The 22,765-nt window shown below is 40.3% G+C and overlaps 22 protein-coding genes, 5 non-coding genes and 1 pseudogene across 27 annotated transcripts; 17 read left to right on the top strand and 11 right to left on the bottom strand.

Moving 5' to 3' along the window:
* Positions 1-56: 56 nt before the first annotated feature.
* On the top strand, positions 57-544 carry LOC6571666 (histone H2A). The gene has a single exon (XM_001997815.3). The coding sequence runs from the start codon at positions 107-109 to the stop codon at positions 479-481; it is 375 nt and encodes a 124-aa protein (XP_001997851.1). The 5' UTR covers positions 57-106; the 3' UTR covers positions 482-544.
* A 408-nt stretch (positions 545-952) lies between these two features.
* Positions 953-1,071, top strand: LOC6570150. Its single transcript, XR_047337.1, has one exon. It is a non-coding gene; the product is annotated as a 5S ribosomal RNA (ribosomal RNA).
* Positions 1,072-1,272: 201 nt separating this feature from the next.
* On the bottom strand, positions 1,273-1,584 carry LOC6570151 (histone H4). The gene has a single exon (XM_001996394.3). It carries the CDS (start codon positions 1,582-1,584, stop codon positions 1,273-1,275), a length of 312 nt encoding a protein of 103 aa, XP_001996430.1.
* A 236-nt stretch (positions 1,585-1,820) lies between these two features.
* On the top strand, positions 1,821-5,545 carry LOC6571202. Its single transcript, XM_001997378.3, has 3 exons — positions 1,821-2,230; positions 3,391-3,646; positions 5,079-5,545. The coding sequence occupies exons 1-3, from the start codon at positions 1,828-1,830 to the stop codon at positions 5,497-5,499; spliced, it is 1,080 nt and encodes a 359-aa protein (XP_001997414.2). The 5' UTR covers positions 1,821-1,827; the 3' UTR covers positions 5,500-5,545.
* On the bottom strand, positions 2,631-3,107 carry LOC6571209 (histone H2B). Its single transcript, XM_001997377.3, has one exon. The coding sequence runs from the start codon at positions 3,105-3,107 to the stop codon at positions 2,736-2,738; it is 372 nt and encodes a 123-aa protein (XP_001997413.2). The 3' UTR covers positions 2,631-2,735.
* LOC6570154 (histone H2A) lies at positions 3,357-3,767 on the top strand. Its single transcript, XM_001996397.3, has one exon. It carries the CDS (start codon positions 3,372-3,374, stop codon positions 3,744-3,746), a length of 375 nt encoding a protein of 124 aa, XP_001996433.1. The 5' UTR covers positions 3,357-3,371; the 3' UTR covers positions 3,747-3,767.
* Positions 4,213-4,331, top strand: LOC6571204. The gene has a single exon (XR_047368.1). It is a non-coding gene; the product is annotated as a 5S ribosomal RNA (ribosomal RNA).
* LOC6571203 (histone H4) lies at positions 4,468-4,844 on the bottom strand. The gene has a single exon (XM_001997375.3). The coding sequence runs from the start codon at positions 4,842-4,844 to the stop codon at positions 4,533-4,535; it is 312 nt and encodes a 103-aa protein (XP_001997411.1). The 3' UTR covers positions 4,468-4,532.
* A 346-nt stretch (positions 5,546-5,891) lies between the features above and the next one.
* Positions 5,892-6,381, bottom strand: LOC6571206 (histone H2B). The gene has a single exon (XM_001997373.3). It carries the CDS (start codon positions 6,366-6,368, stop codon positions 5,997-5,999), a length of 372 nt encoding a protein of 123 aa, XP_001997409.1. The 5' UTR covers positions 6,369-6,381; the 3' UTR covers positions 5,892-5,996.
* A 227-nt stretch (positions 6,382-6,608) lies between these two features.
* LOC6571207 (histone H2A) lies at positions 6,609-7,079 on the top strand. The gene has a single exon (XM_001997372.3). The coding sequence runs from the start codon at positions 6,635-6,637 to the stop codon at positions 7,007-7,009; it is 375 nt and encodes a 124-aa protein (XP_001997408.1). The 5' UTR covers positions 6,609-6,634; the 3' UTR covers positions 7,010-7,079.
* A 401-nt stretch (positions 7,080-7,480) lies between these two features.
* Positions 7,481-7,599, top strand: LOC6570144. The gene has a single exon (XR_047336.1). It is a non-coding gene; the product is annotated as a 5S ribosomal RNA (ribosomal RNA).
* Positions 7,600-7,733: 134 nt separating this feature from the next.
* LOC6570145 (histone H4) lies at positions 7,734-8,122 on the bottom strand. Its single transcript, XM_001996389.3, has one exon. It carries the CDS (start codon positions 8,108-8,110, stop codon positions 7,799-7,801), a length of 312 nt encoding a protein of 103 aa, XP_001996425.1. The 5' UTR covers positions 8,111-8,122; the 3' UTR covers positions 7,734-7,798.
* Positions 8,123-8,346: 224 nt separating this feature from the next.
* LOC6570161 lies at positions 8,347-12,072 on the top strand. The gene is made up of 3 exons (XM_043214403.1): positions 8,347-8,756; positions 9,914-10,169; positions 11,606-12,072. The coding sequence occupies exons 1-3, from the start codon at positions 8,354-8,356 to the stop codon at positions 12,024-12,026; spliced, it is 1,080 nt and encodes a 359-aa protein (XP_043070338.1). The 5' UTR covers positions 8,347-8,353; the 3' UTR covers positions 12,027-12,072.
* On the bottom strand, positions 9,154-9,641 carry LOC6570162 (histone H2B). The gene has a single exon (XM_001996360.3). The coding sequence runs from the start codon at positions 9,626-9,628 to the stop codon at positions 9,257-9,259; it is 372 nt and encodes a 123-aa protein (XP_001996396.1). The 5' UTR covers positions 9,629-9,641; the 3' UTR covers positions 9,154-9,256.
* LOC6570163 (histone H2A) lies at positions 9,870-10,339 on the top strand. The gene has a single exon (XM_001996361.3). It carries the CDS (start codon positions 9,895-9,897, stop codon positions 10,267-10,269), a length of 375 nt encoding a protein of 124 aa, XP_001996397.1. The 5' UTR covers positions 9,870-9,894; the 3' UTR covers positions 10,270-10,339.
* LOC6570164 lies at positions 10,743-10,861 on the top strand. Its single transcript, XR_047330.1, has one exon. It is a non-coding gene; the product is annotated as a 5S ribosomal RNA (ribosomal RNA).
* Positions 10,996-11,372, bottom strand: LOC6570165 (histone H4). The gene has a single exon (XM_001996362.3). It carries the CDS (start codon positions 11,370-11,372, stop codon positions 11,061-11,063), a length of 312 nt encoding a protein of 103 aa, XP_001996398.1. The 3' UTR covers positions 10,996-11,060.
* A 1,127-nt stretch (positions 12,073-13,199) lies between the features above and the next one.
* On the top strand, positions 13,200-14,108 carry LOC6570597 (histone H1). The gene has a single exon (XM_001996761.3). It carries the CDS (start codon positions 13,246-13,248, stop codon positions 14,011-14,013), a length of 768 nt encoding a protein of 255 aa, XP_001996797.3. The 5' UTR covers positions 13,200-13,245; the 3' UTR covers positions 14,014-14,108.
* A 288-nt stretch (positions 14,109-14,396) lies between these two features.
* On the bottom strand, positions 14,397-14,885 carry LOC6571769 (histone H2B). The gene has a single exon (XM_001997905.3). The coding sequence runs from the start codon at positions 14,870-14,872 to the stop codon at positions 14,501-14,503; it is 372 nt and encodes a 123-aa protein (XP_001997941.3). The 5' UTR covers positions 14,873-14,885; the 3' UTR covers positions 14,397-14,500.
* Positions 14,886-15,100: 215 nt separating this feature from the next.
* Positions 15,101-15,533, top strand: LOC6571644 (histone H2A). The gene has a single exon (XM_001997793.3). The coding sequence runs from the start codon at positions 15,138-15,140 to the stop codon at positions 15,510-15,512; it is 375 nt and encodes a 124-aa protein (XP_001997829.1). The 5' UTR covers positions 15,101-15,137; the 3' UTR covers positions 15,513-15,533.
* A 451-nt stretch (positions 15,534-15,984) lies between these two features.
* LOC6570170 lies at positions 15,985-16,103 on the top strand. The gene has a single exon (XR_047331.1). It is a non-coding gene; the product is annotated as a 5S ribosomal RNA (ribosomal RNA).
* A 134-nt stretch (positions 16,104-16,237) lies between these two features.
* LOC122322440 (histone H4) lies at positions 16,238-16,626 on the bottom strand. The gene has a single exon (XM_043214569.1). It carries the CDS (start codon positions 16,612-16,614, stop codon positions 16,303-16,305), a length of 312 nt encoding a protein of 103 aa, XP_043070504.1. The 5' UTR covers positions 16,615-16,626; the 3' UTR covers positions 16,238-16,302.
* A 224-nt stretch (positions 16,627-16,850) lies between these two features.
* On the top strand, positions 16,851-22,553 carry LOC6571954. Its single transcript, XM_043214401.1, has 4 exons — positions 16,851-17,260; positions 18,501-19,055; positions 20,393-20,648; positions 22,087-22,553. The coding sequence occupies exons 1-4, from the start codon at positions 16,858-16,860 to the stop codon at positions 22,505-22,507; spliced, it is 1,635 nt and encodes a 544-aa protein (XP_043070336.1). The 5' UTR covers positions 16,851-16,857; the 3' UTR covers positions 22,508-22,553.
* Positions 18,488-19,344, top strand: LOC6570136 (histone H1). The gene has a single exon (XM_001996351.3). The coding sequence runs from the start codon at positions 18,488-18,490 to the stop codon at positions 19,247-19,249; it is 762 nt and encodes a 253-aa protein (XP_001996387.2). The 3' UTR covers positions 19,250-19,344.
* Positions 19,632-20,120, bottom strand: LOC6570137 (histone H2B). The gene has a single exon (XM_043214568.1). It carries the CDS (start codon positions 20,105-20,107, stop codon positions 19,736-19,738), a length of 372 nt encoding a protein of 123 aa, XP_043070503.1. The 5' UTR covers positions 20,108-20,120; the 3' UTR covers positions 19,632-19,735.
* On the top strand, positions 20,342-20,818 carry LOC6571489 (histone H2A). The gene has a single exon (XM_001997647.3). The coding sequence runs from the start codon at positions 20,374-20,376 to the stop codon at positions 20,746-20,748; it is 375 nt and encodes a 124-aa protein (XP_001997683.2). The 5' UTR covers positions 20,342-20,373; the 3' UTR covers positions 20,749-20,818.
* On the top strand, positions 21,221-21,340 carry LOC6571709 (annotated as a pseudogene).
* On the bottom strand, positions 21,477-21,865 carry LOC6571748 (histone H4). The gene has a single exon (XM_001997889.3). It carries the CDS (start codon positions 21,851-21,853, stop codon positions 21,542-21,544), a length of 312 nt encoding a protein of 103 aa, XP_001997925.1. The 5' UTR covers positions 21,854-21,865; the 3' UTR covers positions 21,477-21,541.
* Positions 22,554-22,765: the final 212 nt, after the last annotated feature.

The following is a 22,765-nucleotide window of genomic DNA, read 5'->3' as shown; positions in this document are numbered from 1 at the left end:
AGTAGGTAGCTGAAAAACTATAAATACAATGACGGCTTGTTTGTCGGAATCATTCGGTATTTGATATTTGTGTGTTGAGAGTGAATAATTTGTGAACTAAATAACAATGTCTGGTCGTGGTAAAGGTGGAAAAGTAAAGGGAAAGGCAAAGTCGCGTTCCAACCGCGCTGGACTCCAGTTTCCCGTGGGTCGTATTCACCGTCTTCTTCGCAAGGGCAACTACGCCGAGCGTGTTGGTGCCGGTGCTCCTGTGTACTTAGCTGCCGTTATGGAATACTTGGCCGCTGAAGTCTTGGAGTTGGCTGGCAATGCTGCTCGTGATAATAAGAAAACTAGGATTATCCCTCGCCATCTGCAATTGGCCATCCGCAACGATGAAGAGTTAAATAAACTGCTTTCGGGCGTTACCATTGCGCAGGGTGGTGTTTTACCCAACATCCAGGCAGTTCTACTCCCCAAGAAGACGGAAAAGAAGGCATAAACTACCAGACTACTCTCAAATAGCATGTACATATGTAAAAAAAAAAACTCAATCAAACGTCCTTTTCAGGACGACCAAAATATGTAAAAGAGATTTAATTTTTCATTAACTATATTTGAATTCCCACGGTCGAAAAACGAAAAGAGAAATGTAAGAAAAGTACAGTTGGTGTCAAAACAGTATCATCTACCTGAGGAGTAAGGGTATTTCCTACTTTTTGCTCTTCGCTGTGAATTGTGGTTTTTTTTTTTACTTACATTCACCGATAGACTCCTTAATATAACATTTCTTTTAATTTTTAATGTAAATTTAAAAATGAAATTTTATTTAATTAATTTGCTACATTTAGTAACTTTCTGCTGAAATTAACTAAATACACAGTAGCGTATTCTTGGCTGACGCTTCACTTGCTTTTTAAGTGGATGTGATGTGTGTGATGCCATAAAAGCAAATATTAAGCGCATGACATTTGCCAACGACCATACTACGCTGAATACATCGGTTCTCGTCCGATCACCGAAATTAAGCAGCGTCGGGCGCGGTTAGTACTTAGATGGGGGACCGCTTGGGAACACCGCGTGTTGTTGGCATCTATTTGGTGTTTCAACACTTTTTTTGTTAAATTATTTGTATTTTATAAAGCAAATGCTAAATAAAAGTATATTTCAGGTGCATATTACTTGGCTAGATATTGAATATTTTTCATCTCTTTTTAGTAAAGATTTGGTGGTCCTGAAAAGGACCGATTGGTATGACTGTACTTGTACATATTTGTATTTGGGATTTAGTTTTTAGCCGCCAAAACCGTATAGGGTACGGCCTTGTCTCTTCAGCGCATAGACAACATCCATGGCAGTGACCGTCTTCCTCTTGGCATGCTCGGTGTATGTGACCGCATCGCGGATAACGTTTTCCAAGAATACCTTTAGAACACCACGAGTTTCTTCATAAATGAGTCCTGAGATACGTTTCACACCACCACGACGAGCTAAACGACGAATAGCTGGCTTCGTGATGCCCTGGATGTTATCACGCAACACTTTGCGATGACGTTTAGCGCCGCCTTTACCCAAACCTTTGCCACCTTTACCACGACCAGTCATTTTTCACTTTTAATTCACACTTTACACCACGAATGCCAGAAACAAAGTAATGCTGCTTCGTCGCAAGCGCTTCTATTTATACCAAAAAGAGCAAACTCTTGAGCGAGTGCACAGATATTTCTATCCCGCTCACACACTACCCTCGCTTAACGAGCAGTTTTCTATATAAACGAGCAGCAAACCAGCGGACGATTATTGTGTTTTCAACAGTGAGAGTGTAAACAGTGTTATAGAAAGAGAAAAATGGCGCGTACTAAGCAGACTGCTCGTAAATCGACGGGAGGCAAGGCTCCTCGCAAACAGTTGGCAACTAAGGCAGCACGTAAAAGTGCTCCAGCAACCGGTGGTGTGAAGAAACCTCATCGCTATCGTCCCGGTACAGTTGCACTGCGTGAAATTCGTCGCTACCAGAAGAGCACAGAGTTGCTTATCCGCAAGCTGCCGTTCCAGCGTTTAGTACGCGAAATTGCTCAGGACTTCAAGACCGATTTACGTTTCCAGAGTTCGGCTGTGATGGCTCTGCAAGAAGCTAGCGAAGCCTACCTGGTTGGCCTATTTGAAGACACGAACTTGTGTGCTATCCATGCTAAGCGTGTCACCATCATGCCCAAAGATATCCAACTGGCCAGACGCATTCGTGGCGAACGTGCTTAAATTGTAAATTGTAAAGCATCAATTGTAACCAAATCGGTCCTTTTCAGGACCACAAAATACTTTCAACAAAGAGATTTGAGTTTTCATAAATAATATTTGAATGAATAATTCAGCTATTCAGCTATACTTACGAAATATGTTTTTCCTTTAAGGGCTGTATTTCCATATATTTATTGCATATACTTAGGTATATTTATAAGCCAAACAATCTATTTTGTGTGTTAATAAGATTAATTTCCTTTCTGCACGTACTTTATTCGTTGTGGGAACTAAAAAAAGGTAATTTTGCAGTTGATTTTTATTTCATTAAAAGTCCAGCTAAAATATACTCTGATTGTGAGTAATTTGCGGCATCAATAGAATAGAATATGAAAATTAGTTTATTAAGTTGCTTCACCAGTAATGGAAAAATATTTTGAATTCTTTGAAAGGAATGATTTGTGGCCCTGAAAAGGGCCTTTTGCTGCTAGCTGCTCGCTGGTATTTCTGCCTGCAATTTACTTGGAGCTAGTGTACTTGGTGACTGCTTTGGTTCCCTCACTGACGGCGTGCTTAGCCAACTCTCCGGGCAGTAAAAGACGGACAGCGGTTTGGATTTCCCGACTTGTGATGGTTGAACGTTTGTTGTAGTGGGCCAAACGAGATGCCTCGGCAGCAATACGCTCAAAAATATCATTCACGAAGCTGTTCATGATGCTCATTGCCTTTGACGAAATGCCAGTGTCAGGATGGACCTGCTTCAACACTTTGTAAATGTAGATGGCATAGCTTTCCTTCCTCTTGCGCTTCTTCTTCTTGTCATTCTTGGTAATGTTCTTTTGAGCCTTGCCAGCCTTTTTGGCTGCCTTTCCACTAGTTTTCGGCGGCATTATTAATACTTATTCACTTCACTTTGATTAACTTCACAATGTGTGTTCAGCACACCGAAAATGCTTATCATATATACTTTCGTTTGAACGACGCTTTCATGTTAAAATCCACCACTGCGCTCGAATTACTGCGCAGCTGTTCATTCCTAACCTGAAGAAGTAGGTAGCTGAAAAACTATAAATACAATGACGGCTTGTTTGTCGGAATCATTCGGTATTTGATATTTGTGTGTTGAGAGTGACTAATTTGTGAACTAAATAACAATGTCTGGTCGTGGTAAAGGTGGAAAAGTAAAGGGAAAGGCAAAGTCGCGTTCCAACCGCGCTGGACTCCAGTTTCCCGTGGGTCGTATTCACCGTCTTCTTCGCAAGGGCAACTACGCCGAGCGTGTTGGTGCCGGTGCTCCTGTGTACTTAGCTGCCGTTATGGAATACTTGGCCGCTGAAGTCTTGGAGTTGGCTGGCAATGCTGCTCGTGATAATAAGAAAACTAGGATTATCCCTCGCCATCTGCAATTGGCCATCCGCAACGATGAAGAGTTAAATAAACTGCTTTCGGGCGTTACCATTGCGCAGGGTGGTGTTTTACCCAACATCCAGGCCGTTCTACTCCCCAAGAAGACGGAAAAGAAGGCATAAACTACCAGACTACTCTCAAATAGCATGTACATATGTAAAAAAACTCAATCAAACGTCCTTTTCAGGACGACCAAAATATGTAAAAGAGATTTAATTTTTCATTGACTATATTTGAATTCCCACGGTCGAAAAACGAAAAGAGAAATGTAAGAAAAGTACAGTTAGTGTCAAAACAGTATCATCTACCTGAGGAGTAAGGGTATTTCCTACTTTTTGCTCTTCGCTGTGAATTGTGTTTTTTTTTTTACTTACATTCACCGATAGACTCCTTAATATAACATTTCTTTTAATTTTTAATGTAAATTTAAAAATGAAATTTTATTTAATTAATTTGCTATATTTAGTAACTTTCTGCTGAAATTAACTAAATACACAGTAGCGTATTCTTGGCTGACGCTTCACTTGCTTTTTAAGTGGATGTGATGTGTGTGATGCCATAAAAGCAAATATTAAGCGCATGACATTTGCCAACGACCATACTACGCTGAATACATCGGTTCTCGTCCGATCACCGAAATTAAGCAGCGTCGGGCGCGGTTAGTACTTAGATGGGGGACCGCTTGGGAACACCGCGTGTTGTTGGCATCTATTTGGTGTTTCAACACTTTTTTTGTTAAATTATTTGTATTTTATAAAGCAAATGCTAAATAAAAGTATATTTCAGGTGCATATTACTTGGCTAGATATTGAATATTTTTCATCTCTTTTTAGTAAAGATTTGGTGGTCCTGAAAAGGACCGATTGGTATGACTGTACTTGTACATATTTGTATTTGGGATTTAGTTTTTAGCCGCCAAAACCGTATAGGGTACGGCCTTGTCTCTTCAGCGCATAGACAACATCCATGGCAGTGACCGTCTTCCTCTTGGCATGCTCGGTGTATGTGACCGCATCGCGGATAACGTTTTCCAAGAATACCTTTAGAACACCACGAGTTTCTTCATAAATGAGTCCTGAGATACGTTTCACACCACCACGACGAGCTAAACGACGAATAGCTGGCTTCGTGATGCCCTGGATGTTATCACGCAACACTTTGCGATGACGTTTAGCGCCGCCTTTACCCAAACCTTTGCCACCTTTACCACGACCAGTCATTTTTCACTTTTAATTCACACTTTACACCACGAATGCCAGAAACAAAGTAATGCTGCTTCGTCGCAAGCGCTTCTATTTATACCAAAAAGAGCAAACTCTTGAGCGAGTGCACAGATATTTCTATCCCGCTCACACACTACCCTCGCTTAACGAGCAGTTTTCTATATAAACGAGCAGCAAAACGAGCGGGCGATTATTGTGTTTTCAACAGTGAGAGTGTAAACAGTGTTGTAGAAAGAGAAAAATGGCGCGTACTAAGCAGACTGCTCGTAAATCGACGGGAGGCAAGGCTCCTCGCAAACAGTTGGCAACTAAGGCAGCACGTAAAAGTGCTCCAGCAACCGGTGGTGTGAAGAAACCTCATCGCTATCGTCCCGGTACAGTTGCACTGCGTGAAATTCGTCGCTACCAGAAGAGCACAGAGTTGCTTATCCGCAAGCTGCCGTTCCAGCGTTTAGTACGCGAAATTGCTCAGGACTTCAAGACCGATTTACGTTTCCAGAGTTCGGCTGTGATGGCTCTGCAAGAAGCTAGCGAAGCCTACCTGGTTGGCCTATTTGAAGACACGAACTTGTGTGCTATCCATGCTAAGCGTGTCACCATCATGCCCAAAGATATCCAACTGGCCAGACGCATTCGTGGCGAACGTGCTTAAATTGTAAATTGTAAAGCATCAATTGTAACCAAATCGGTCCTTTTCAGGACCACAAAATACTTTCAACAAAGAGATTTGAGTTTTCATAAATAATATTTGAATGAATAATTCAGCTATTCAGCTATACTTACGAAATATGTTTTTCCTTTAAGGGCTGTATTTCCATATATTTATTGCATATACTTAGGTATATTTATAAGCCAAACAATCTATTTTGTGTGTTAATAAGACTAATTTACTTTCTCCGCGTACTTTATTCGTTGTGGGAACTAAAAAAAGGTAATTTTGCAGTTGATTTTTATTTCATTAAAAGTCCAGCTAAAATATACTCTGATTGTGAGTAATTTGCGGCATCAATAGAATAGAATATGAAAATTAGTTTATTAAGTTGCTTCACCAGTAATGGAAAAATATTTTGAATTCTTTGAAAGGAATGATTTGTGGCCCTGAAAAGGGCCTTTTGCTGCTAGCTGCTCGCTGGTATTTCTGCCTGCAATTTACTTGGAGCTAGTGTACTTGGTGACTGCTTTGGTTCCCTCACTGACGGCGTGCTTAGCCAACTCTCCGGGCAGTAAAAGACGGACAGCGGTTTGGATTTCCCGACTTGTGATGGTTGAACGTTTGTTGTAGTGGGCCAAACGAGATGCCTCGGCAGCAATACGCTCAAAAATATCATTCACGAAGCTGTTCATGATGCTCATTGCCTTTGACGAAATGCCAGTGTCAGGATGGACCTGCTTCAACACTTTGTAAATGTAGATGGCATAGCTTTCCTTCCTCTTGCGCTTCTTCTTCTTGTCATTCTTGGTAATGTTCTTTTGAGCCTTGCCAGCCTTTTTGGCTGCCTTTCCACTAGTTTTCGGCGGCATTCTTAATACTTATTCACTTCACTTTGATTAACTTCACAAATGTGTGTTCAGCACACCGAAAATGCTTATCATATATACTTTCGTTTGAACGACGCTTTCATGTTAAAATCCACCACTGCGCTCGAAAATACTGCGCAGCTGTTCATTCCTAACCTGAAGAAGTAGGTAGCTGAAAAACTATAAATACAATGACGGCTTGTTTGTCGGAATCATTCGGTATTTGATATTTGTGTGTTGAGAGTGAATAATTTGTGAACTAAATAACAATGTCTGGTCGTGGTAAAGGTGGAAAAGTAAAGGGAAAGGCAAAGTCGCGTTCCAACCGCGCTGGACTCCAGTTTCCCGTGGGTCGTATTCACCGTCTTCTTCGCAAGGGCAACTACGCCGAGCGTGTTGGTGCCGGTGCTCCTGTGTACTTAGCTGCCGTTATGGAATACTTGGCCGCTGAAGTCTTGGAGTTGGCTGGCAATGCTGCTCGTGATAATAAGAAAACTAGGATTATCCCTCGCCATCTGCAATTGGCCATCCGCAACGATGAAGAGTTAAATAAACTGCTTTCGGGCGTTACCATTGCGCAGGGTGGTGTTTTACCCAACATCCAGGCCGTTCTACTCCCCAAGAAGACGGAAAAGAAGGCATAAACTACCAGACTACTCTCAAATAGCATGTACATATGTAAAAAAAAAAAACTCAATCAAACGTCCTTTTCAGGACGACCAAAATATGTAAAAGAGATTTAATTTTTCATTGACTATATTTGAATTCCCACGGTCGAAAAACGAAAAGAGAAATGTAAGAAAAGTACAGTTGGTGTCAAAACAGTATCATCTACCTGAGGAGTAAGGGTATTTCCTACTTTTTGCTCTTCGCTGTGAATTGTGTTTTTTTTTTTACTTACATTCACCGATAGACTCCTTAATATAACATTTCTTTTAATTTTTAATGTAAATTTAAAAATGAAATTTTATTTAATTAATTTGCTACATTTAGTAACTTTCTGCTGAAATTAAATAAATACACAGTAGCGTATTCTTGGCTGACGCTTCACTTGCTTTTTAAGTGGATGTGATGTGTGTGATGCCATAAAAGCAAATATTAAGCGCATGACATTTGCCAACGACCATACTACGCTGAATACATCGGTTCTCGTCCGATCACCGAAATTAAGCAGCGTCGGGCGCGGTTAGTACTTAGATGGGGGACCGCTTGGGAACACCGCGTGTTGTTGGCATCTATTTGGTGTTTCAACACTTTTTTTGTTAAATTATTTGTATTTTATAAAGCAAATGCTAAATAAAAGTATATTTCAGGTGCATATTACTTGGCTAGATATTGAATATTTTTCATCTTTTTAGTAAAGATTTGGTGGTCCTGAAAAGGACCGATTGGTATGACTGTACTTGTACATATTTGTATTTGGGATTTAGTTTTTAGCCGCCAAAACCGTATAGGGTACGGCCTTGTCTCTTCAGCGCATAGACAACATCCATGGCAGTGACCGTCTTCCTCTTGGCATGCTCGGTGTATGTGACCGCATCGCGGATAACGTTTTCCAAGAATACCTTTAGAACACCACGAGTTTCTTCATAAATGAGTCCTGAGATACGTTTCACACCACCACGACGAGCTAAACGACGAATAGCTGGCTTCGTGATGCCCTGGATGTTATCACGCAACACTTTGCGATGACGTTTAGCTCCGCCTTTACCCAAACCTTTGCCACCTTTACCACGACCAGTCATTTTTCACTTTTAATTCACACTTTACACCACGAATGCCAGAAACAAAGTAATGCTGCTTCGTCGCAAGCGCTTCTATTTATACCAAAAAGAGCAAACTCTTGAGCGAGTGCACAGATATTTCTATCCCGCTCACACACTACCCTCGCTTAACGAGCAGTTTTCTATATAAATGAGCAGCAAACCAGCGGACGATTATTGTGTTTTCAACAGTGAGAGTGTAAACAGTGTTATAGAAAGAGAAAAATGGCGCGTACTAAGCAGACTGCTCGTAAATCGACGGGAGGCAAGGCTCCTCGCAAACAGTTGGCAACTAAGGCAGCACGTAAAAGTGCTCCAGCAACCGGTGGTGTGAAGAAACCTCATCGCTATCGTCCCGGTACAGTTGCACTGCGTGAAATTCGTCGCTACCAGAAGAGCACAGAGTTGCTTATCCGCAAGCTGCCGTTCCAGCGTTTAGTACGCGAAATTGCTCAGGACTTCAAGACCGATTTACGTTTCCAGAGTTCGGCTGTGATGGCTCTGCAAGAAGCTAGCGAAGCCTACCTGGTTGGCCTATTTGAAGACACGAACTTGTGTGCTATCCATGCTAAGCGTGTCACCATCATGCCCAAAGATATCCAACTGGCCAGACGCATTCGTGGCGAACGTGCTTAAATTGTAAATTGTAAAGCATCAATTGTAACCAAATCGGTCCTTTTCAGGACCACAAAATACTTTCAACAAAGAGATTTGAGTTTTCATAAATAATATTTGAATGAATAATTCAGCTATACTTACGAAATATGTTTTTCCTTTAAGGGCTGTATTTCCATATATTTATTGCATATACTTCTTAGGTATATTTATAAGCCAAACAATCTATTTTGTGTGTTAATAAGATTAATTTCCTTTCTGCACGTACTTTATTCGTTGTGGGAACTATAAAAAGGTAATTTTGCTGTTAATTTTTATTTCATTAAAAGTCCAGCTAAAATATACTCTGATTGTGAGTAATTTGCGGCATCAATAGAATAGAATATGAAAATTAGTTTATTAAGTTGCTTCACCAGTAATGGAAAAATATTTTGAATTCTTTGAAAGGAATGATTTGTGGCCCTGAAAAGGGCCTTTTGCTGCTAGCTGCTCGCTGGTATTTCTGCCTGCAATTTACTTGGAGCTAGTGTACTTGGTGACTGCTTTGGTTCCCTCACTGACGGCGTGCTTAGCCAACTCTCCGGGCAGTAATAGACGGACAGCGGTTTGGATTTCCCGACTTGTGATGGTTGAACGTTTGTTGTAGTGGGCCAAACGAGATGCCTCGGCAGCAATACGCTCAAAAATATCATTCACGAAGCTGTTCATGATGCTCATTGCCTTTGACGAAATGCCAGTGTCAGGATGGACCTGCTTCAACACTTTGTAAATGTAGATGGCATAGCTTTCCTTCCTCTTGCGCTTCTTCTTCTTGTCATTCTTGGTGATGTTCTTTTGAGCCTTGCCAGCCTTTTTGGCTGCCTTTCCACTAGTTTTCGGCGGCATTCTTAATACTTATTCACTTCACTTTGATTAACTTCACAAATGTGTGTTCAGCACACCGAAAATGCTTATCATATATACTTTCGTTTGAACGACGCTTTCATGTTAAAATCCACCACTGCGCTCGAAAATACTGCGCAGCTGTTCATTCCTAACCTGAAGAAGTAGGTAGCTGAAAAACTATAAATACAATGACGGCTTGTTTGTCGGAATCATTCGGTATTTGATATTTGTGTGTTGAGAGTGAATAATTTGTGAACTAAATAACAATGTCTGGTCGTGGTAAAGGTGGAAAAGTAAAGGGAAAGGCAAAGTCGCGTTCCAACCGCGCTGGACTCCAGTTTCCCGTGGGTCGTATTCACCGTCTTCTTCGCAAGGGCAACTACGCCGAGCGTGTTGGTGCCGGTGCTCCTGTGTACTTAGCTGCCGTTATGGAATACTTGGCCGCTGAAGTCTTGGAGTTGGCTGGCAATGCTGCTCGTGATAATAAGAAAACTAGGATTATCCCTCGCCATCTGCAATTGGCCATCCGCAACGATGAAGAGTTAAATAAACTGCTTTCGGGCGTTACCATTGCGCAGGGTGGTGTTTTACCCAACATCCAGGCCGTTCTACTCCCCAAGAAGACGGAAAAGAAGGCATAAACTACCAGACTACTCTCAAATAGCATGTACATATGTAAAAAAAAAAAACTCAATCAAACGTCCTTTTCAGGACGACCAAAATATGTAAAAGAGATTTAATTTTTCATTGACTATATTTGAATTCCCACGGTCGAAAAACGAAAAGAGAAATGTAAGAAAAGTACAGTTGGTGTCAAAACAGTATCATCTACCTGAGGAGTAAGGGTATTTCCTACTTTTTGCTCTTCGCTGTGAATTGTGTTTTTTTTTTTTACTTACATTCACCGATAGACTCCTCTAATATAACATTTCTTTTAATTTTTAATGTAAATTTAAAAATGAAATTTTATTTAATTAATTTGCTACATTTAGTAACTTTCTGCTGAAATTAAATAAATACACAGTAGCGTATTCTTGGCTGACGCTTCACTTGCTTTTTAAGTGGATGTGATGTGTGTGATGCCATAAAAGCAAATATTAAGCGCATGACATTTGCCAACGACCATACTACGCTGAATACATCGGTTCTCGTCCGATCACCGAAATTAAGCAGCGTCGGGCGCGGTTAGTACTTAGATGGGGGACCGCTTGGGAACACCGCGTGTTGTTGGCATCTATTTGGTGTTTCAACACTTTTTTTGTTAAATTATTTGTATTTTATAAAGCAAATGCTAAATAAAAGTATATTTCAGGTGCATATTACTTGGCTAGATATTGAATATTTTTCATCTTTTTAGTAAAGATTTGGTGGTCCTGAAAAGGACCGATTGGTATGACTGTACTTGTACATATTTGTATTTGGGATTTAGTTTTTAGCCGCCAAAACCGTATAGGGTACGGCCTTGTCTCTTCAGCGCATAGACAACATCCATGGCAGTGACCGTCTTCCTCTTGGCATGCTCGGTGTATGTGACCGCATCGCGGATAACGTTTTCCAAGAATACCTTTAGAACACCACGAGTTTCTTCATAAATGAGTCCTGAGATACGTTTCACACCACCACGACGAGCTAAACGACGAATAGCTGGCTTCGTGATGCCCTGGATGTTATCACGCAACACTTTGCGATGACGTTTAGCGCCGCCTTTACCCAAACCTTTGCCACCTTTACCACGACCAGTCATTTTTCACTTTTAATTCACACTTTACACCACGAATGCCAGAAACAAAGTAATGCTGCTTCGTCGCAAGCGCTTCTATTTATACCAAAAAGAGCAAACTCTTGAGCGAGTGCACAGATATTTCTATCCCGCTCACACACTACCCTCGCTTAACGAGCAGTTTTCTATATAAACGAGCAGCAAACCAGCGGACGATTATTGTGTTTTCAACAGTGAGAGTGTAAACAGTGTTATAGAAAGAGAAAAATGGCGCGTACTAAGCAGACTGCTCGTAAATCGACGGGAGGCAAGGCTCCTCGCAAACAGTTGGCAACTAAGGCAGCACGTAAAAGTGCTCCAGCAACCGGTGGTGTGAAGAAACCTCATCGCTATCGTCCCGGTACAGTTGCACTGCGTGAAATTCGTCGCTACCAGAAGAGCACAGAGTTGCTTATCCGCAAGCTGCCGTTCCAGCGTTTAGTACGCGAAATTGCTCAGGACTTCAAGACCGATTTACGTTTCCAGAGTTCGGCTGTGATGGCTCTGCAAGAAGCTAGCGAAGCCTACCTGGTTGGCCTATTTGAAGACACGAACTTGTGTGCTATCCATGCTAAGCGTGTCACCATCATGCCCAAAGATATCCAACTGGCCAGACGCATTCGTGGCGAACGTGCTTAAATTGTAAATTGTAAAGCATCAATTGTAACCAAATCGGTCCTTTTCAGGACCACAAAATACTTTCAACAAAGAGATTTGAGTTTTCATAAATAATATTTGAATGAATAATTCAGCTATTCAGGCTTTAAAAAACGTTTAAATATAATTAGGAAATATTACAGAAGATAATTATTGCGAAATGTTTTACTCAATATACATAAATATATTATTTACTGTATTACAATCAGTATGTAAATAGCAAAGCAAGAAAAGCAGTAAATGTTTTTCGAATTGCAATTACAATAATGGATTCCCTTTTGAAGAAATGTATATAAATAAAGATTCAAGTTGCACATCTAATGTGTTGCTCGTGATTATATTACTTTCAATTTTGATGTGAACATGCAGTTCATATAATATTTTCTCATTCGATCCGATATATATGTTTCTTTAGAGAGACATGTCGTAATCTGATAGACAACAATGATATAAATAAAGAATAATGTGACTTTTAATAAGTTGCTCGCTTGATACGAGTATTGTGGTCATCTGGATGTTGCATGTACCATTCATCTGTAATCGTTTGATTTTGGTATTACAATAATTATCAAACAGATGTAACTGAAGTTAATATACATGTAATATATAAAATAAGTAGGTATTAATTATTCAAGAAGAATTTATATGTTTTCGATACATTTTTCTCTTGTTGCTTGCACTCCAAGCTAGTCAATTTTTTACAGCAAATGGCCAAGTTAAAAGCATGTTTAAAAAATGATTTAATCACTTCTATTCTTTTTAACTATTGTGTTTCAGTAAAGAAAAGTTTAAATAATACAATTAATATTATAATTTTCTAAATTTTGTTGTAATTATATTAAAAAGAGTTGTTTTTCACTAACAAATGTTGCGTGATGGAACAAATCGAGACTTTGCACGACTTCCACGACTCGGTGATTTAAGATAATAAATTCAAATCTATTATATTTAGTTGCTCAAATATTTTAAACATTATCCACATTTACATTCTTTTCTATTTGCAAATAAATCGATTGTAAATGGCAAATTAACAATAAGACGTTGGCAATCTTTCACATGACAAACGTTCAATGCCGTAAACATTCTCGTTCGGCTCTCCTCCTCGATTCTCACTCAATCGAGTGACCAAATAGCATGGTGAGTTTCAGCAAATTTGTACCATTAAAGTGTAAATCGTTGTGAAAGTGAACTAAAGTGAAATATGTCTGATTCAGCAGTTGCCACAATCGCCTCTCCCGTGACTGCCACACCAGCTGCAGCCGAGAAGAAGGTGGCCACCAAGAAGGCAGCATCAGGATTGAAGGCAAAGAGGACAACAGCTGGAGCATCACACCCGCCAACTCAGCAAATGGTAGATGCTTCGATAAAAAACTTGAAGGAGCGTGGTGGCTCATCGCTTCTGGCAATTAAGAAATACATTAGTGCCACCTACAAGTGCGATGCCCAGAAACTAGCACCGTTCATTAAGAAGTACTTGAGGACTGCAGTTGCAAGTGGAAAGCTGGTCCAAACAAAGGGCAAGGGTGCATCTGGTTCGTTTAAACTGTCTGCATCAGCCAAAAAAGAGCCGAAGCCAAAGGCTTCTCCTCTGGAGAAGAAAACCACAGCAGCATCAGCAGCAGCAGCAGCTAAAAAGAAGAAATCAGCTACAGTTGACAAGAAGAAGCCATCAAAGGTAGCCACCGCCAGCAAAAAGAGCGCTGAGAAATCGAAGGCAGATAAGGCAAAAGCAAAAGCAAAGGCAAAGGCAGTAGCAAAGGATGCTAAGAAAACGGGTACAGTAAAGGCTAAACCCACCACAGCAGATGCAAAAGCAAAGGCAAAGGCCAAACAAAGCGCAGCAAAGGCAAAGACGCCAAAGCCCAAGACACAAGCCACAAGTGCTAAGCCAAAGCAGGCAAAGGCAGTAGCAAAGCCAGCGACACCGAAAAAAGCTTCTGCCAAGAAGCCGAAGGCCGCCAAGAAGTAAAAAAACACTCTTAATCAGAGTAGAAGTGAAATTCGGAATTTCTTAATTGTGAAATTCGCCTTCGCATTTTAACAAAGCCCTTTTCAGGGCTACAATTTATGTATTTTTAAAGAGAGAAAAATATTTCCAGACTTATTCAGTATCTGTTTTTGCTTTAAAGACTATTTCCATATATTTGTTGCACACTTCGTAAGAATATTTATTTTGTGTGTTAATAAGACTAATTTACTTTCTCCGCGTACTTTATTCGTTGTGGGAACTAAAAAAAGGTAATTTTGCAGTTGATTTTTATTTCATTAAAAGTCCAGCTAAAATATACTCTGATTGTGAGTAATTTGCGGCATCAATAGAATAGAATATGAAAATTAGTTTATTAAGTTGCTTCACCAGTAATGGAAAAATATTTTGAATTCTTTGAAAGGAATGATTTGTGGCCCTGAAAAGGGCCTTTTGCTGCTAGCTGCTCGCTGGTATTTCTGCCTGCAATTTACTTGGAGCTAGTGTACTTGGTGACTGCTTTGGTTCCCTCACTGACGGCGTGCTTAGCCAACTCTCCGGGCAGTAAAAGACGGACAGCGGTTTGGATTTCCCGACTTGTGATGGTTGAACGTTTGTTGTAGTGGGCCAAACGAGATGCCTCGGCAGCAATACGCTCAAAAATATCATTCACGAAGCTGTTCATGATGCTCATTGCCTTTGACGAAATGCCAGTGTCAGGATGGACCTGCTTCAACACTTTGTAAATGTAGATGGCATAGCTTTCCTTCCTCTTGCGCTTCTTCTTCTTGTCATTCTTGGTGATGTTCTTTTGAGCCTTGCCAGCCTTTTTGGCTGCCTTTCCACTAGTTTTCGGCGGCATTCTTAATACTTATTCACTTCACTTTGATTAACTTCACAAATGTGTGTTCAGCACACCGAAAATGCTTATCATATATACTTTCGTTTGAACGACGCTTTCATGTTAAAATCCACCACTGCGCTCGAATTACTGCGCAGCTGTTCATTCCTAACCTGACAAAGTAGGTAGCTGAAAAACTATAAATACAATGACGGCTTGTTTGTCGGAATCATTCGGTATTTGATATTTGTGTGTTGAGAGTGACTAATTTGTGAACTAAATAGCAATGTCTGGTCGTGGTAAAGGTGGAAAAGTAAAGGGAAAGGCAAAGTCGCGTTCCAACCGCGCTGGACTCCAGTTTCCCGTGGGTCGTATTCACCGTCTTCTTCGCAAGGGCAACTACGCCGAGCGTGTTGGTGCCGGTGCTCCTGTGTACTTAGCTGCCGTTATGGAATACTTGGCCGCTGAAGTCTTGGAGTTGGCTGGCAATGCTGCTCGTGATAATAAGAAAACTAGGATTATCCCTCGCCATCTGCAATTGGCCATCCGCAACGATGAAGAGTTAAATAAACTGCTTTCGGGCGTTACCATTGCGCAGGGTGGTGTTTTACCCAACATCCAGGCCGTTCTACTCCCCAAGAAGACGGAAAAGAAGGCATAAACTACCAGACTACTCTCAAATAGCATGTACATATGTAAAAAAAAAAAAACTCAATCAAACGTCCTTTTCAGGACGACCAAAATATGTAAAAGAGATTTAATTTTTCATTGACTATATTTGAATTCCCACGGTCGAAAAACGAAAAGAGAAATGTAAGAAAAGTACAGTTGGTGTCAAAACAGTATCATCTACCTGAGGAGTAAGGGTATTTCCTACTTTTTGCTCTTCGCTGTGAATTGTGTTTTTTTTTTTTACTTACATTCACCGATAGACTCCTTAATATAACATTTCTTTTAATTTTTAATGTAAATTTAAAAATGAAATTTTATTTAATTAATTTGCTACATTTAGTAACTTTCTGCTGAAATTAAATAAATACACAGTAGCGTATTCTTGGCTGACGCTTCACTTGCTTTTTAAGTGGATGTGATGTGTGTGAGCCATAAAAGCAAATATTAAGCGCATGACATTTGCCAACGACCATACTACGCTGAATACATCGGTTCTCGTCCGATCACCGAAATTAAGCAGCGTCGGGCGCGGTTAGTACTTAGATGGGGGACCGCTTGGGAACACCGCGTGTTGTTGGCATCTATTTGGTGTTTCAACACTTTTTTTGTTAAATTATTTGTATTTTATAAAGCAAATGCTAAATAAAAGTATATTTCAGGTGCATATTACTTGGCTAGATATTGAATATTTTTCATCTTTTTAGTAAAGATTTGGTGGTCCTGAAAAGGACCGATTGGTATGACTGTACTTGTACATATTTGTATTTGGGATTTAGTTTTTAGCCGCCAAAACCGTATAGGGTACGGCCTTGTCTCTTCAGCGCATAGACAACATCCATGGCAGTGACCGTCTTCCTCTTGGCATGCTCGGTGTATGTGACCGCATCGCGGATAACGTTTTCCAAGAATACCTTTAGAACACCACGAGTTTCTTCATAAATGAGTCCTGAGATACGTTTCACACCACCACGACGAGCTAAACGACGAATAGCTGGCTTCGTGATGCCCTGGATGTTATCACGCAACACTTTGCGATGACGTTTAGCTCCGCCTTTACCCAAACCTTTGCCACCTTTACCACGACCAGTCATTTTTCACTTTTAATTCACACTTTACACCACGAATGCCAGAAACAAAGTAATGCTGCTTCGTCGCAAGCGCTTCTATTTATACCAAAAAGAGCAAACTCTTGAGCGAGTGCACAGATATTTCTATCCCGCTCACACACTACCCTCGCTTAACGAGCAGTTTTCTATATAAATGAGCAGCAAACCAGCGGACGATTATTGTGTTTTCAACAGTGAGAGTGTAAACAGTGTTATAGAAAGAGAAAAATGGCGCGTACTAAGCAGACTGCTCGTAAATCGACGGGAGGCAAGGCTCCTCGCAAACAGTTGGCAACTAAGGCAGCACGTAAAAGTGCTCCAGCAACCGGTGGTGTGAAGAAACCTCATCGCTATCGTCCCGGTACAGTTGCACTGCGTGAAATTCGTCGCTACCAGAAGAGCACAGAGTTGCTTATCCGCAAGCTGCCGTTCCAGCGTTTAGTACGCGAAATTGCTCAGGACTTCAAGACCGATTTACGTTTCCAGAGTTCGGCTGTGATGGCTCTGCAAGAAGCTAGCGAAGCCTACCTGGTTGGCCTATTTGAAGACACGAACTTGTGTGCTATCCATGCTAAGCGTGTCACCATCATGCCCAAAGATATCCAACTGGCCAGACGCATTCGTGGCGAACGTGCTTAAATTGTAAATTGTAAAGCATCAATTGTAACCAAATCGGTCCTTTTCAGGACCACAAAATACTTTCAACAAAGAGATTTGAGTTTTCATAAATAATATTTGAATGAATAATTCAGCTATTCAGGCTTTAAAAAACGTTTAAATATAATTAGGAAATATTACAGAAGATAATTATTGCGAAATGTTTTACTCAATATACATAAATATATTATTTACTGTATTACAATCAGTATGTAAATAGCAAAGCAAGAAAAGCAGTAAATGTTTTTCGAATTGCAATTACAATAATGGATTCCCTTTTGAAGAAATGTATATAAATAAAGATTCAAGTTGCACATCTAATGTGTTGCTCGTGATTATATTACTTTCAATTTTGATGTGAACATGCAGTTCATATAATATTTTCTCATTCGATCCGATATATATGTTTCTTTAGAGAGACATGTCGTAATCTGATAGACAACAATGATATAAATAAAGAATAATGTGACTTTTAATAAGTTGCTCGCTTGATACGAGTATTGTGGTCATCTGGATGTTGCATGTACCATTCATCTGTAATCGTTTGATTTTGGTATTACAATAATTATCAAACAGATGTAACTGAAGTTAATATACATGTAATATATAAAATAAGTAGGTATTAATTATTCAAGAAGAATTTATATGTTTTCGATACATTTTTCTCTTGTTGCTTGCACTCCAAGCTAGTCAATTTTTTACAGCAAATGGCCAAGTTAAAAGCATGTTTAAAAAATGATTTAATCACTTCTATTCTTTTTAACTATTGTGTTTCAGTAAAGAAAAGTTTAAATAATACAATTAATATTATAATTTTCTAAATTTTGTTGTAATTATATTAAAAAGAGTTGTTTTTCACTAACAAATGTTGCGTGATGGAACAAATCGAGACTTTGCACGACTTCCACGACTCGGTGATTTAAGATAATAAATTCAAATCTATTATATTTAGTTGCTCAAATATTTTAAACATTATCCACATTTACATTCTTTTCTATTTGCAAATAAATCGATTGTAAATGGCAAATTAACAATAAGACGTTGGCAATCTTTCACATGACAAACGTTCAATGCCGTAAACATTCTCGTTCGGCTCTCCTCCTCGATTCTCACTCAATCGAGTGACCAAATAGCATGGTGAGTTTCAGCAAATTTGTACCATTAAAGTGTAAATCGTTGTGAAAGTGAACTAAAGTGAAATATGTCTGATTCAGCAGTTGCCACAATCGCCTCTCCCGTGACTGCCACACCAGCTGCAGCCGAGAAGAAGGTGGCCACCAAGAAGGCAGCATCAGGATTGAAGGCAAAGAGGACAACAGCTGGAGCATCACACCCGCCAACTCAGCAAATGGTAGATGCTTCGATAAAAAACTTGAAGGAGCGTGGTGGCTCATCGCTTCTGGCAATTAAGAAATACATTAGTGCCACCTACAAGTGCGATGCCCAGAAACTAGCACCGTTCATTAAGAAGTACTTGAGGACTGCAGTTGCAAGTGGAAAGCTGGTCCAAACAAAGGGCAAGGGTGCATCTGGTTCGTTTAAACTGTCTGCATCAGCCAAAAAAGAGCCGAAGCCAAAGGCTTCTCCTCTGGAGAAGAAAACCACAGCAGCATCAGCAGCAGCAGCAGCTAAAAAGAAGAAATCAGCTACAGTTGACAAGAAGAAGCCATCAAAGGTAGCCACCGCCAGCAAAAAGAGCGCTGAGAAATCGAAGGCAGATAAGGCAAAAGCAAAGGCAAAGGCAGTAGCAAAGGATGCTAAGAAAACGGGTACAGTAAAGGCTAAACCCACCACAGCAGATGCAAAAGCAAAGGCAAAGGCCAAACAAAGCGCAGCAAAGGCAAAGACGCCAAAGCCCAAGACACAAGCCACAAGTGCTAAGCCAAAGCAGGCAAAGGCAGTAGCAAAGCCAGCGACACCGAAAAAAGCTTCTGCCAAGAAGCCGAAGGCCGCCAAGAAGTAAAAAAACACTCTTAATCAGAGTAGAAGTGAAATTCGGAATTTCTTAATTGTGAAATTCGCCTTCGCATTTTAACAAAGCCCTTTTCAGGGCTACAATTTATGTATTTTTAAAGAGAGAAAAATATTTCCAGACTTATTCAGTATCTGTTTTTGCTTTAAAGACTATTTCCATATATTTGTTGCACACTTCGTAAGAATATTTATTTTGTGTGTTAATAAGACTAATTTACTTTCTCCGCGTACTTTATTCGTTGTGGGAACTAAAAAAGGTAATTTTGCTGTTGATTTTTATTTCATTAAAAGTCCAGCTAAAATATACTCTGATTGTGAGTAATTTGCGGCATCAATAGAATAGAATATGAAAATTAGTTTATTAAGTTGCTTCACCAGTAATGGAAAAATATTTTGAATTCTTTGAAAGGAATGATTTGTGGCCCTGAAAAGGGCCTTTTGCTGCTAGCTGCTCGCTGGTATTTCTGCCTGCAATTTACTTGGAGCTAGTGTACTTGGTGACTGCTTTGGTTCCCTCACTGACGGCGTGCTTAGCCAACTCTCCGGGCAGTAAAAGACGGACAGCGGTTTGGATTTCCCGACTTGTGATGGTTGAACGTTTGTTGTAGTGGGCCAAACGAGATGCCTCGGCAGCAATACGCTCAAAAATATCATTCACGAAGCTGTTCATGATGCTCATTGCCTTTGACGAAATGCCAGTGTCAGGATGGACCTGCTTCAACACTTTGTAAATGTAGATGGCATAGCTTTCCTTCCTCTTGCGCTTCTTCTTCTTGTCATTCTTGGTGATGTTCTTTTGAGCCTTGCCAGCCTTTTTGGCTGCCTTTCCACTAGTTTTCGGCGGCATTCTTAATACTTATTCACTTCACTTTGATTAACTTCACAAATGTGTGTTCAGCACACCGAAAATGCTTATCATATATACTTTCGTTTGAACGACGCTTTCATGTTAAAATCCACCACTGCGCTCGAAAATACTGCGCAGCTGTTCATTCCTAACCTGAAGAAGTAGGTAGCTGAAAAACTATAAATACAATGACGGCTTGTTTGTCGGAATCATTCGGTATTTGATATTTGTGTGTTGAGAGTGACTAATTTGTGAACTAAATAACAATGTCTGGTCGTGGTAAAGGTGGAAAAGTAAAGGGAAAGGCAAAGTCGCGTTCCAACCGCGCTGGACTCCAGTTTCCCGTGGGTCGTATTCACCGTCTTCTTCGCAAGGGCAACTACGCCGAGCGTGTTGGTGCCGGTGCTCCTGTGTACTTAGCTGCCGTTATGGAATACTTGGCCGCTGAAGTCTTGGAGTTGGCTGGCAATGCTGCTCGTGATAATAAGAAAACTAGGATTATCCCTCGCCATCTGCAATTGGCCATCCGCAACGATGAAGAGTTAAATAAACTGCTTTCGGGCGTTACCATTGCGCAGGGTGGTGTTTTACCCAACATCCAGGCAGTTCTACTCCCCAAGAAGACGGAAAAGAAGGCATAAACTACCAGACTACTCTCAAATAGCATGTACATATGTAAAAAAAAAAAACTCAATCAAACGTCCTTTTCAGGACGACCAAAATATGTAAAAGAGATTTAATTTTTCATTGACTATATTTGAATTCCCACGGTCGAAAAACGAAAAGAGAAATGTAAGAAAAGTACAGTTGGTGTCAAAACAGTATCATCTACCTGAGGAGTAAGGGTATTTCCTACTTTTTGCTCTTCGCTGTGAATTGTGTTTTTTTTTTTTACTTACATTCACCGATAGACTCCTTAATATAACATTTCTTTTAATTTTTAATGTAAATTTAAAAATGAAATTTTATTTAATTAATTTGCTACATTTAGTAACTTTCTGCTGAAATTAAATAAATACACAGTAGCGTATTCTTGGCTGACGCTTCACTTGCTTTTTAAGTGGATGTGATGTGTGTGATGCCATAAAAGCAAATATTAAGCGCATGACATTTGCCAACGACCATACTACGCTGAATACATCGGTTCTCGTCCGATCACCGAAATTAAGCAGCGTCGGGCGCGGTTAGTACTTAGATGGGGGGACCGCTTGGGAACACCGCGTGTTGTTGGCATCCATTTGGTGTTTCAACACTTTTTTTGTTAAATTATTTGTATTTTACAAAGCAAATGCTAAATAAAAGTATATTTCAGGTGCATATTACTTGGCTAGATATTGAATATTTTTCATCTCTTTTGAGTAAAGATTTGGTGGTCCTGAAAAGGACCGATTGGTATGACTGTACTTGTACATATTTGTATTTGGGATTTAGTTTTTAGCCGCCAAAACCGTATAGGGTACGGCCTTGTCTCTTCAGCGCATAGACAACATCCATGGCAGTGACCGTCTTCCTCTTGGCATGCTCGGTGTATGTGACCGCATCGCGGATAACGTTTTCCAAGAATACCTTTAGAACACCACGAGTTTCTTCATAAATGAGTCCTGAGATACGTTTCACACCACCACGACGAGCTAAACGACGAATAGCTGGCTTCGTGATGCCCTGGATGTTATCACGCAACACTTTGCGATGACGTTTAGCTCCGCCTTTACCCAAACCTTTGCCACCTTTACCACGACCAGTCATTTTTCACTTTTAATTCACACTTTACACCACGAATGCCAGAAACAAAGTAATGCTGCTTCGTCGCAAGCGCTTCTATTTATACCAAAAAGAGCAAACTCTTGAGCGAGTGCACAGATATTTCTATCCCGCTCACACACTACCCTCGCTTAACGAGCAGTTTTCTATATAAATGAGCAGCAAACCAGCGGACGATTATTGTGTTTTCAACAGTGAGAGTGTAAACAGTGTTATAGAAAGAGAAAAATGGCGCGTACTAAGCAGACTGCTCGTAAATCGACGGGAGGCAAGGCTCCTCGCAAGCAGTTGGCAACTAAGGCAGCACGTAAAAGTGCTCCAGCAACCGGTGGTGTGAAGAAACCTCATCGCTATCGTCCCGGTACAGTTGCACTGCGTGAAATTCGTCGCTACCAGAAGAGCACAGAGTTGCTTATCCGCAAGCTGCCGTTCCAGCGTTTAGTACGCGAAATTGCTCAGGACTTCAAGACCGATTTACGTTTCCAGAGTTCGGCTGTGATGGCTCTGCAAGAAGCTAGCGAAGCCTACCTGGTTGGCCTATTTGAAGACACGAACTTGTGTGCTATCCATGCTAAGCGTGTCACCATCATGCCTAAAGATATCCAACTGGCCAGACGCATTCGTGGCGAACGTGCTTAAATTGTAAATTGTAAAGCATCAATTGTAACCAAATCGGTCCTTTTCAGGACCACAAAATACTTTCAACAAAGAGATTTGAGTTTTCATAAATAATATTTGAATGAATAATTCAGCTATTCAGCTATACTTACGAAATATGTTTTTCCTTTAAGGGCTGTATTTCCATATATTTATTGCATATACTTCTGAGGTATATTTATAAGCCAAACAATCTATTTTGTGTGTTAATAAGATTAATTTCCTTTCTGCACGTACTTT

This window comes from Drosophila grimshawi, unplaced genomic scaffold, assembly GCF_018153295.1.
Source record: "Drosophila grimshawi isolate 15287-2541.00 unplaced genomic scaffold, ASM1815329v1 contig_1377, whole genome shotgun sequence".
In the NCBI taxonomy this organism is placed as follows: domain Eukaryota; kingdom Metazoa; phylum Arthropoda; class Insecta; order Diptera; family Drosophilidae; genus Drosophila; species Drosophila grimshawi.
The sequence above is the reverse complement of the archived record's forward strand: the minus strand, read 5'-3'. Positions and strand labels throughout refer to the sequence as shown.

Bases quoted from the DNA above. Each gene is read 5' to 3' on its own strand.
- LOC6571203 (XM_001997375.3), bottom strand. From the start codon at position 4,844: ATGACTGGTCGTGGTAAAGGTGGCAAAGGTTTGGGTAAAGGCGGCGCT.
- LOC6570163 (XM_001996361.3), top strand. From the start codon at position 9,895: ATGTCTGGTCGTGGTAAAGGTGGAAAAGTAAAGGGAAAGGCAAAGTCG.
- LOC6571209 (XM_001997377.3), bottom strand. From the start codon at position 3,107: ATGCCGCCGAAAACTAGTGGAAAGGCAGCCAAAAAGGCTGGCAAGGCT.
- LOC6570151 (XM_001996394.3), bottom strand. From the start codon at position 1,584: ATGACTGGTCGTGGTAAAGGTGGCAAAGGTTTGGGTAAAGGCGGCGCT.
- LOC6571666 (XM_001997815.3), top strand. From the start codon at position 107: ATGTCTGGTCGTGGTAAAGGTGGAAAAGTAAAGGGAAAGGCAAAGTCG.
- LOC6571206 (XM_001997373.3), bottom strand. From the start codon at position 6,368: ATGCCGCCGAAAACTAGTGGAAAGGCAGCCAAAAAGGCTGGCAAGGCT.
- LOC6570161 (XM_043214403.1), top strand. From the start codon at position 8,354: ATGGCGCGTACTAAGCAGACTGCTCGTAAATCGACGGGAGGCAAGGCT. The intron at 8,757-9,913 runs GTGCTTAAATTG...GTCGTGGTAAAG, and splicing joins CAGACGCATTCGTGGCGAAC to GTGGAAAAGTAAAGGGAAAG. The intron at 10,170-11,605 runs GTTAAATAAACT...ACAGTGTTATAG, and splicing joins GCCATCCGCAACGATGAAGA to AAAGAGAAAAATGGCGCGTA.
- LOC122322440 (XM_043214569.1), bottom strand. From the start codon at position 16,614: ATGACTGGTCGTGGTAAAGGTGGCAAAGGTTTGGGTAAAGGCGGAGCT.
- LOC6571644 (XM_001997793.3), top strand. From the start codon at position 15,138: ATGTCTGGTCGTGGTAAAGGTGGAAAAGTAAAGGGAAAGGCAAAGTCG.
- LOC6570162 (XM_001996360.3), bottom strand. From the start codon at position 9,628: ATGCCGCCGAAAACTAGTGGAAAGGCAGCCAAAAAGGCTGGCAAGGCT.
- LOC6570597 (XM_001996761.3), top strand. From the start codon at position 13,246: ATGTCTGATTCAGCAGTTGCCACAATCGCCTCTCCCGTGACTGCCACA.
- LOC6570136 (XM_001996351.3), top strand. From the start codon at position 18,488: ATGTCTGATTCAGCAGTTGCCACAATCGCCTCTCCCGTGACTGCCACA.
- LOC6571489 (XM_001997647.3), top strand. From the start codon at position 20,374: ATGTCTGGTCGTGGTAAAGGTGGAAAAGTAAAGGGAAAGGCAAAGTCG.
- LOC6571202 (XM_001997378.3), top strand. From the start codon at position 1,828: ATGGCGCGTACTAAGCAGACTGCTCGTAAATCGACGGGAGGCAAGGCT. The intron at 2,231-3,390 runs GTGCTTAAATTG...GTCGTGGTAAAG, and splicing joins CAGACGCATTCGTGGCGAAC to GTGGAAAAGTAAAGGGAAAG. The intron at 3,647-5,078 runs GTTAAATAAACT...ACAGTGTTGTAG, and splicing joins GCCATCCGCAACGATGAAGA to AAAGAGAAAAATGGCGCGTA.
- LOC6571769 (XM_001997905.3), bottom strand. From the start codon at position 14,872: ATGCCGCCGAAAACTAGTGGAAAGGCAGCCAAAAAGGCTGGCAAGGCT.
- LOC6570145 (XM_001996389.3), bottom strand. From the start codon at position 8,110: ATGACTGGTCGTGGTAAAGGTGGCAAAGGTTTGGGTAAAGGCGGAGCT.
- LOC6570154 (XM_001996397.3), top strand. From the start codon at position 3,372: ATGTCTGGTCGTGGTAAAGGTGGAAAAGTAAAGGGAAAGGCAAAGTCG.
- LOC6570137 (XM_043214568.1), bottom strand. From the start codon at position 20,107: ATGCCGCCGAAAACTAGTGGAAAGGCAGCCAAAAAGGCTGGCAAGGCT.
- LOC6570165 (XM_001996362.3), bottom strand. From the start codon at position 11,372: ATGACTGGTCGTGGTAAAGGTGGCAAAGGTTTGGGTAAAGGCGGCGCT.
- LOC6571207 (XM_001997372.3), top strand. From the start codon at position 6,635: ATGTCTGGTCGTGGTAAAGGTGGAAAAGTAAAGGGAAAGGCAAAGTCG.
- LOC6571748 (XM_001997889.3), bottom strand. From the start codon at position 21,853: ATGACTGGTCGTGGTAAAGGTGGCAAAGGTTTGGGTAAAGGCGGAGCT.
- LOC6571954 (XM_043214401.1), top strand. From the start codon at position 16,858: ATGGCGCGTACTAAGCAGACTGCTCGTAAATCGACGGGAGGCAAGGCT. The intron at 17,261-18,500 runs GTGCTTAAATTG...TGTCTGATTCAG, and splicing joins CAGACGCATTCGTGGCGAAC to CAGTTGCCACAATCGCCTCT. The intron at 20,649-22,086 runs GTTAAATAAACT...ACAGTGTTATAG, and splicing joins GCCATCCGCAACGATGAAGA to AAAGAGAAAAATGGCGCGTA.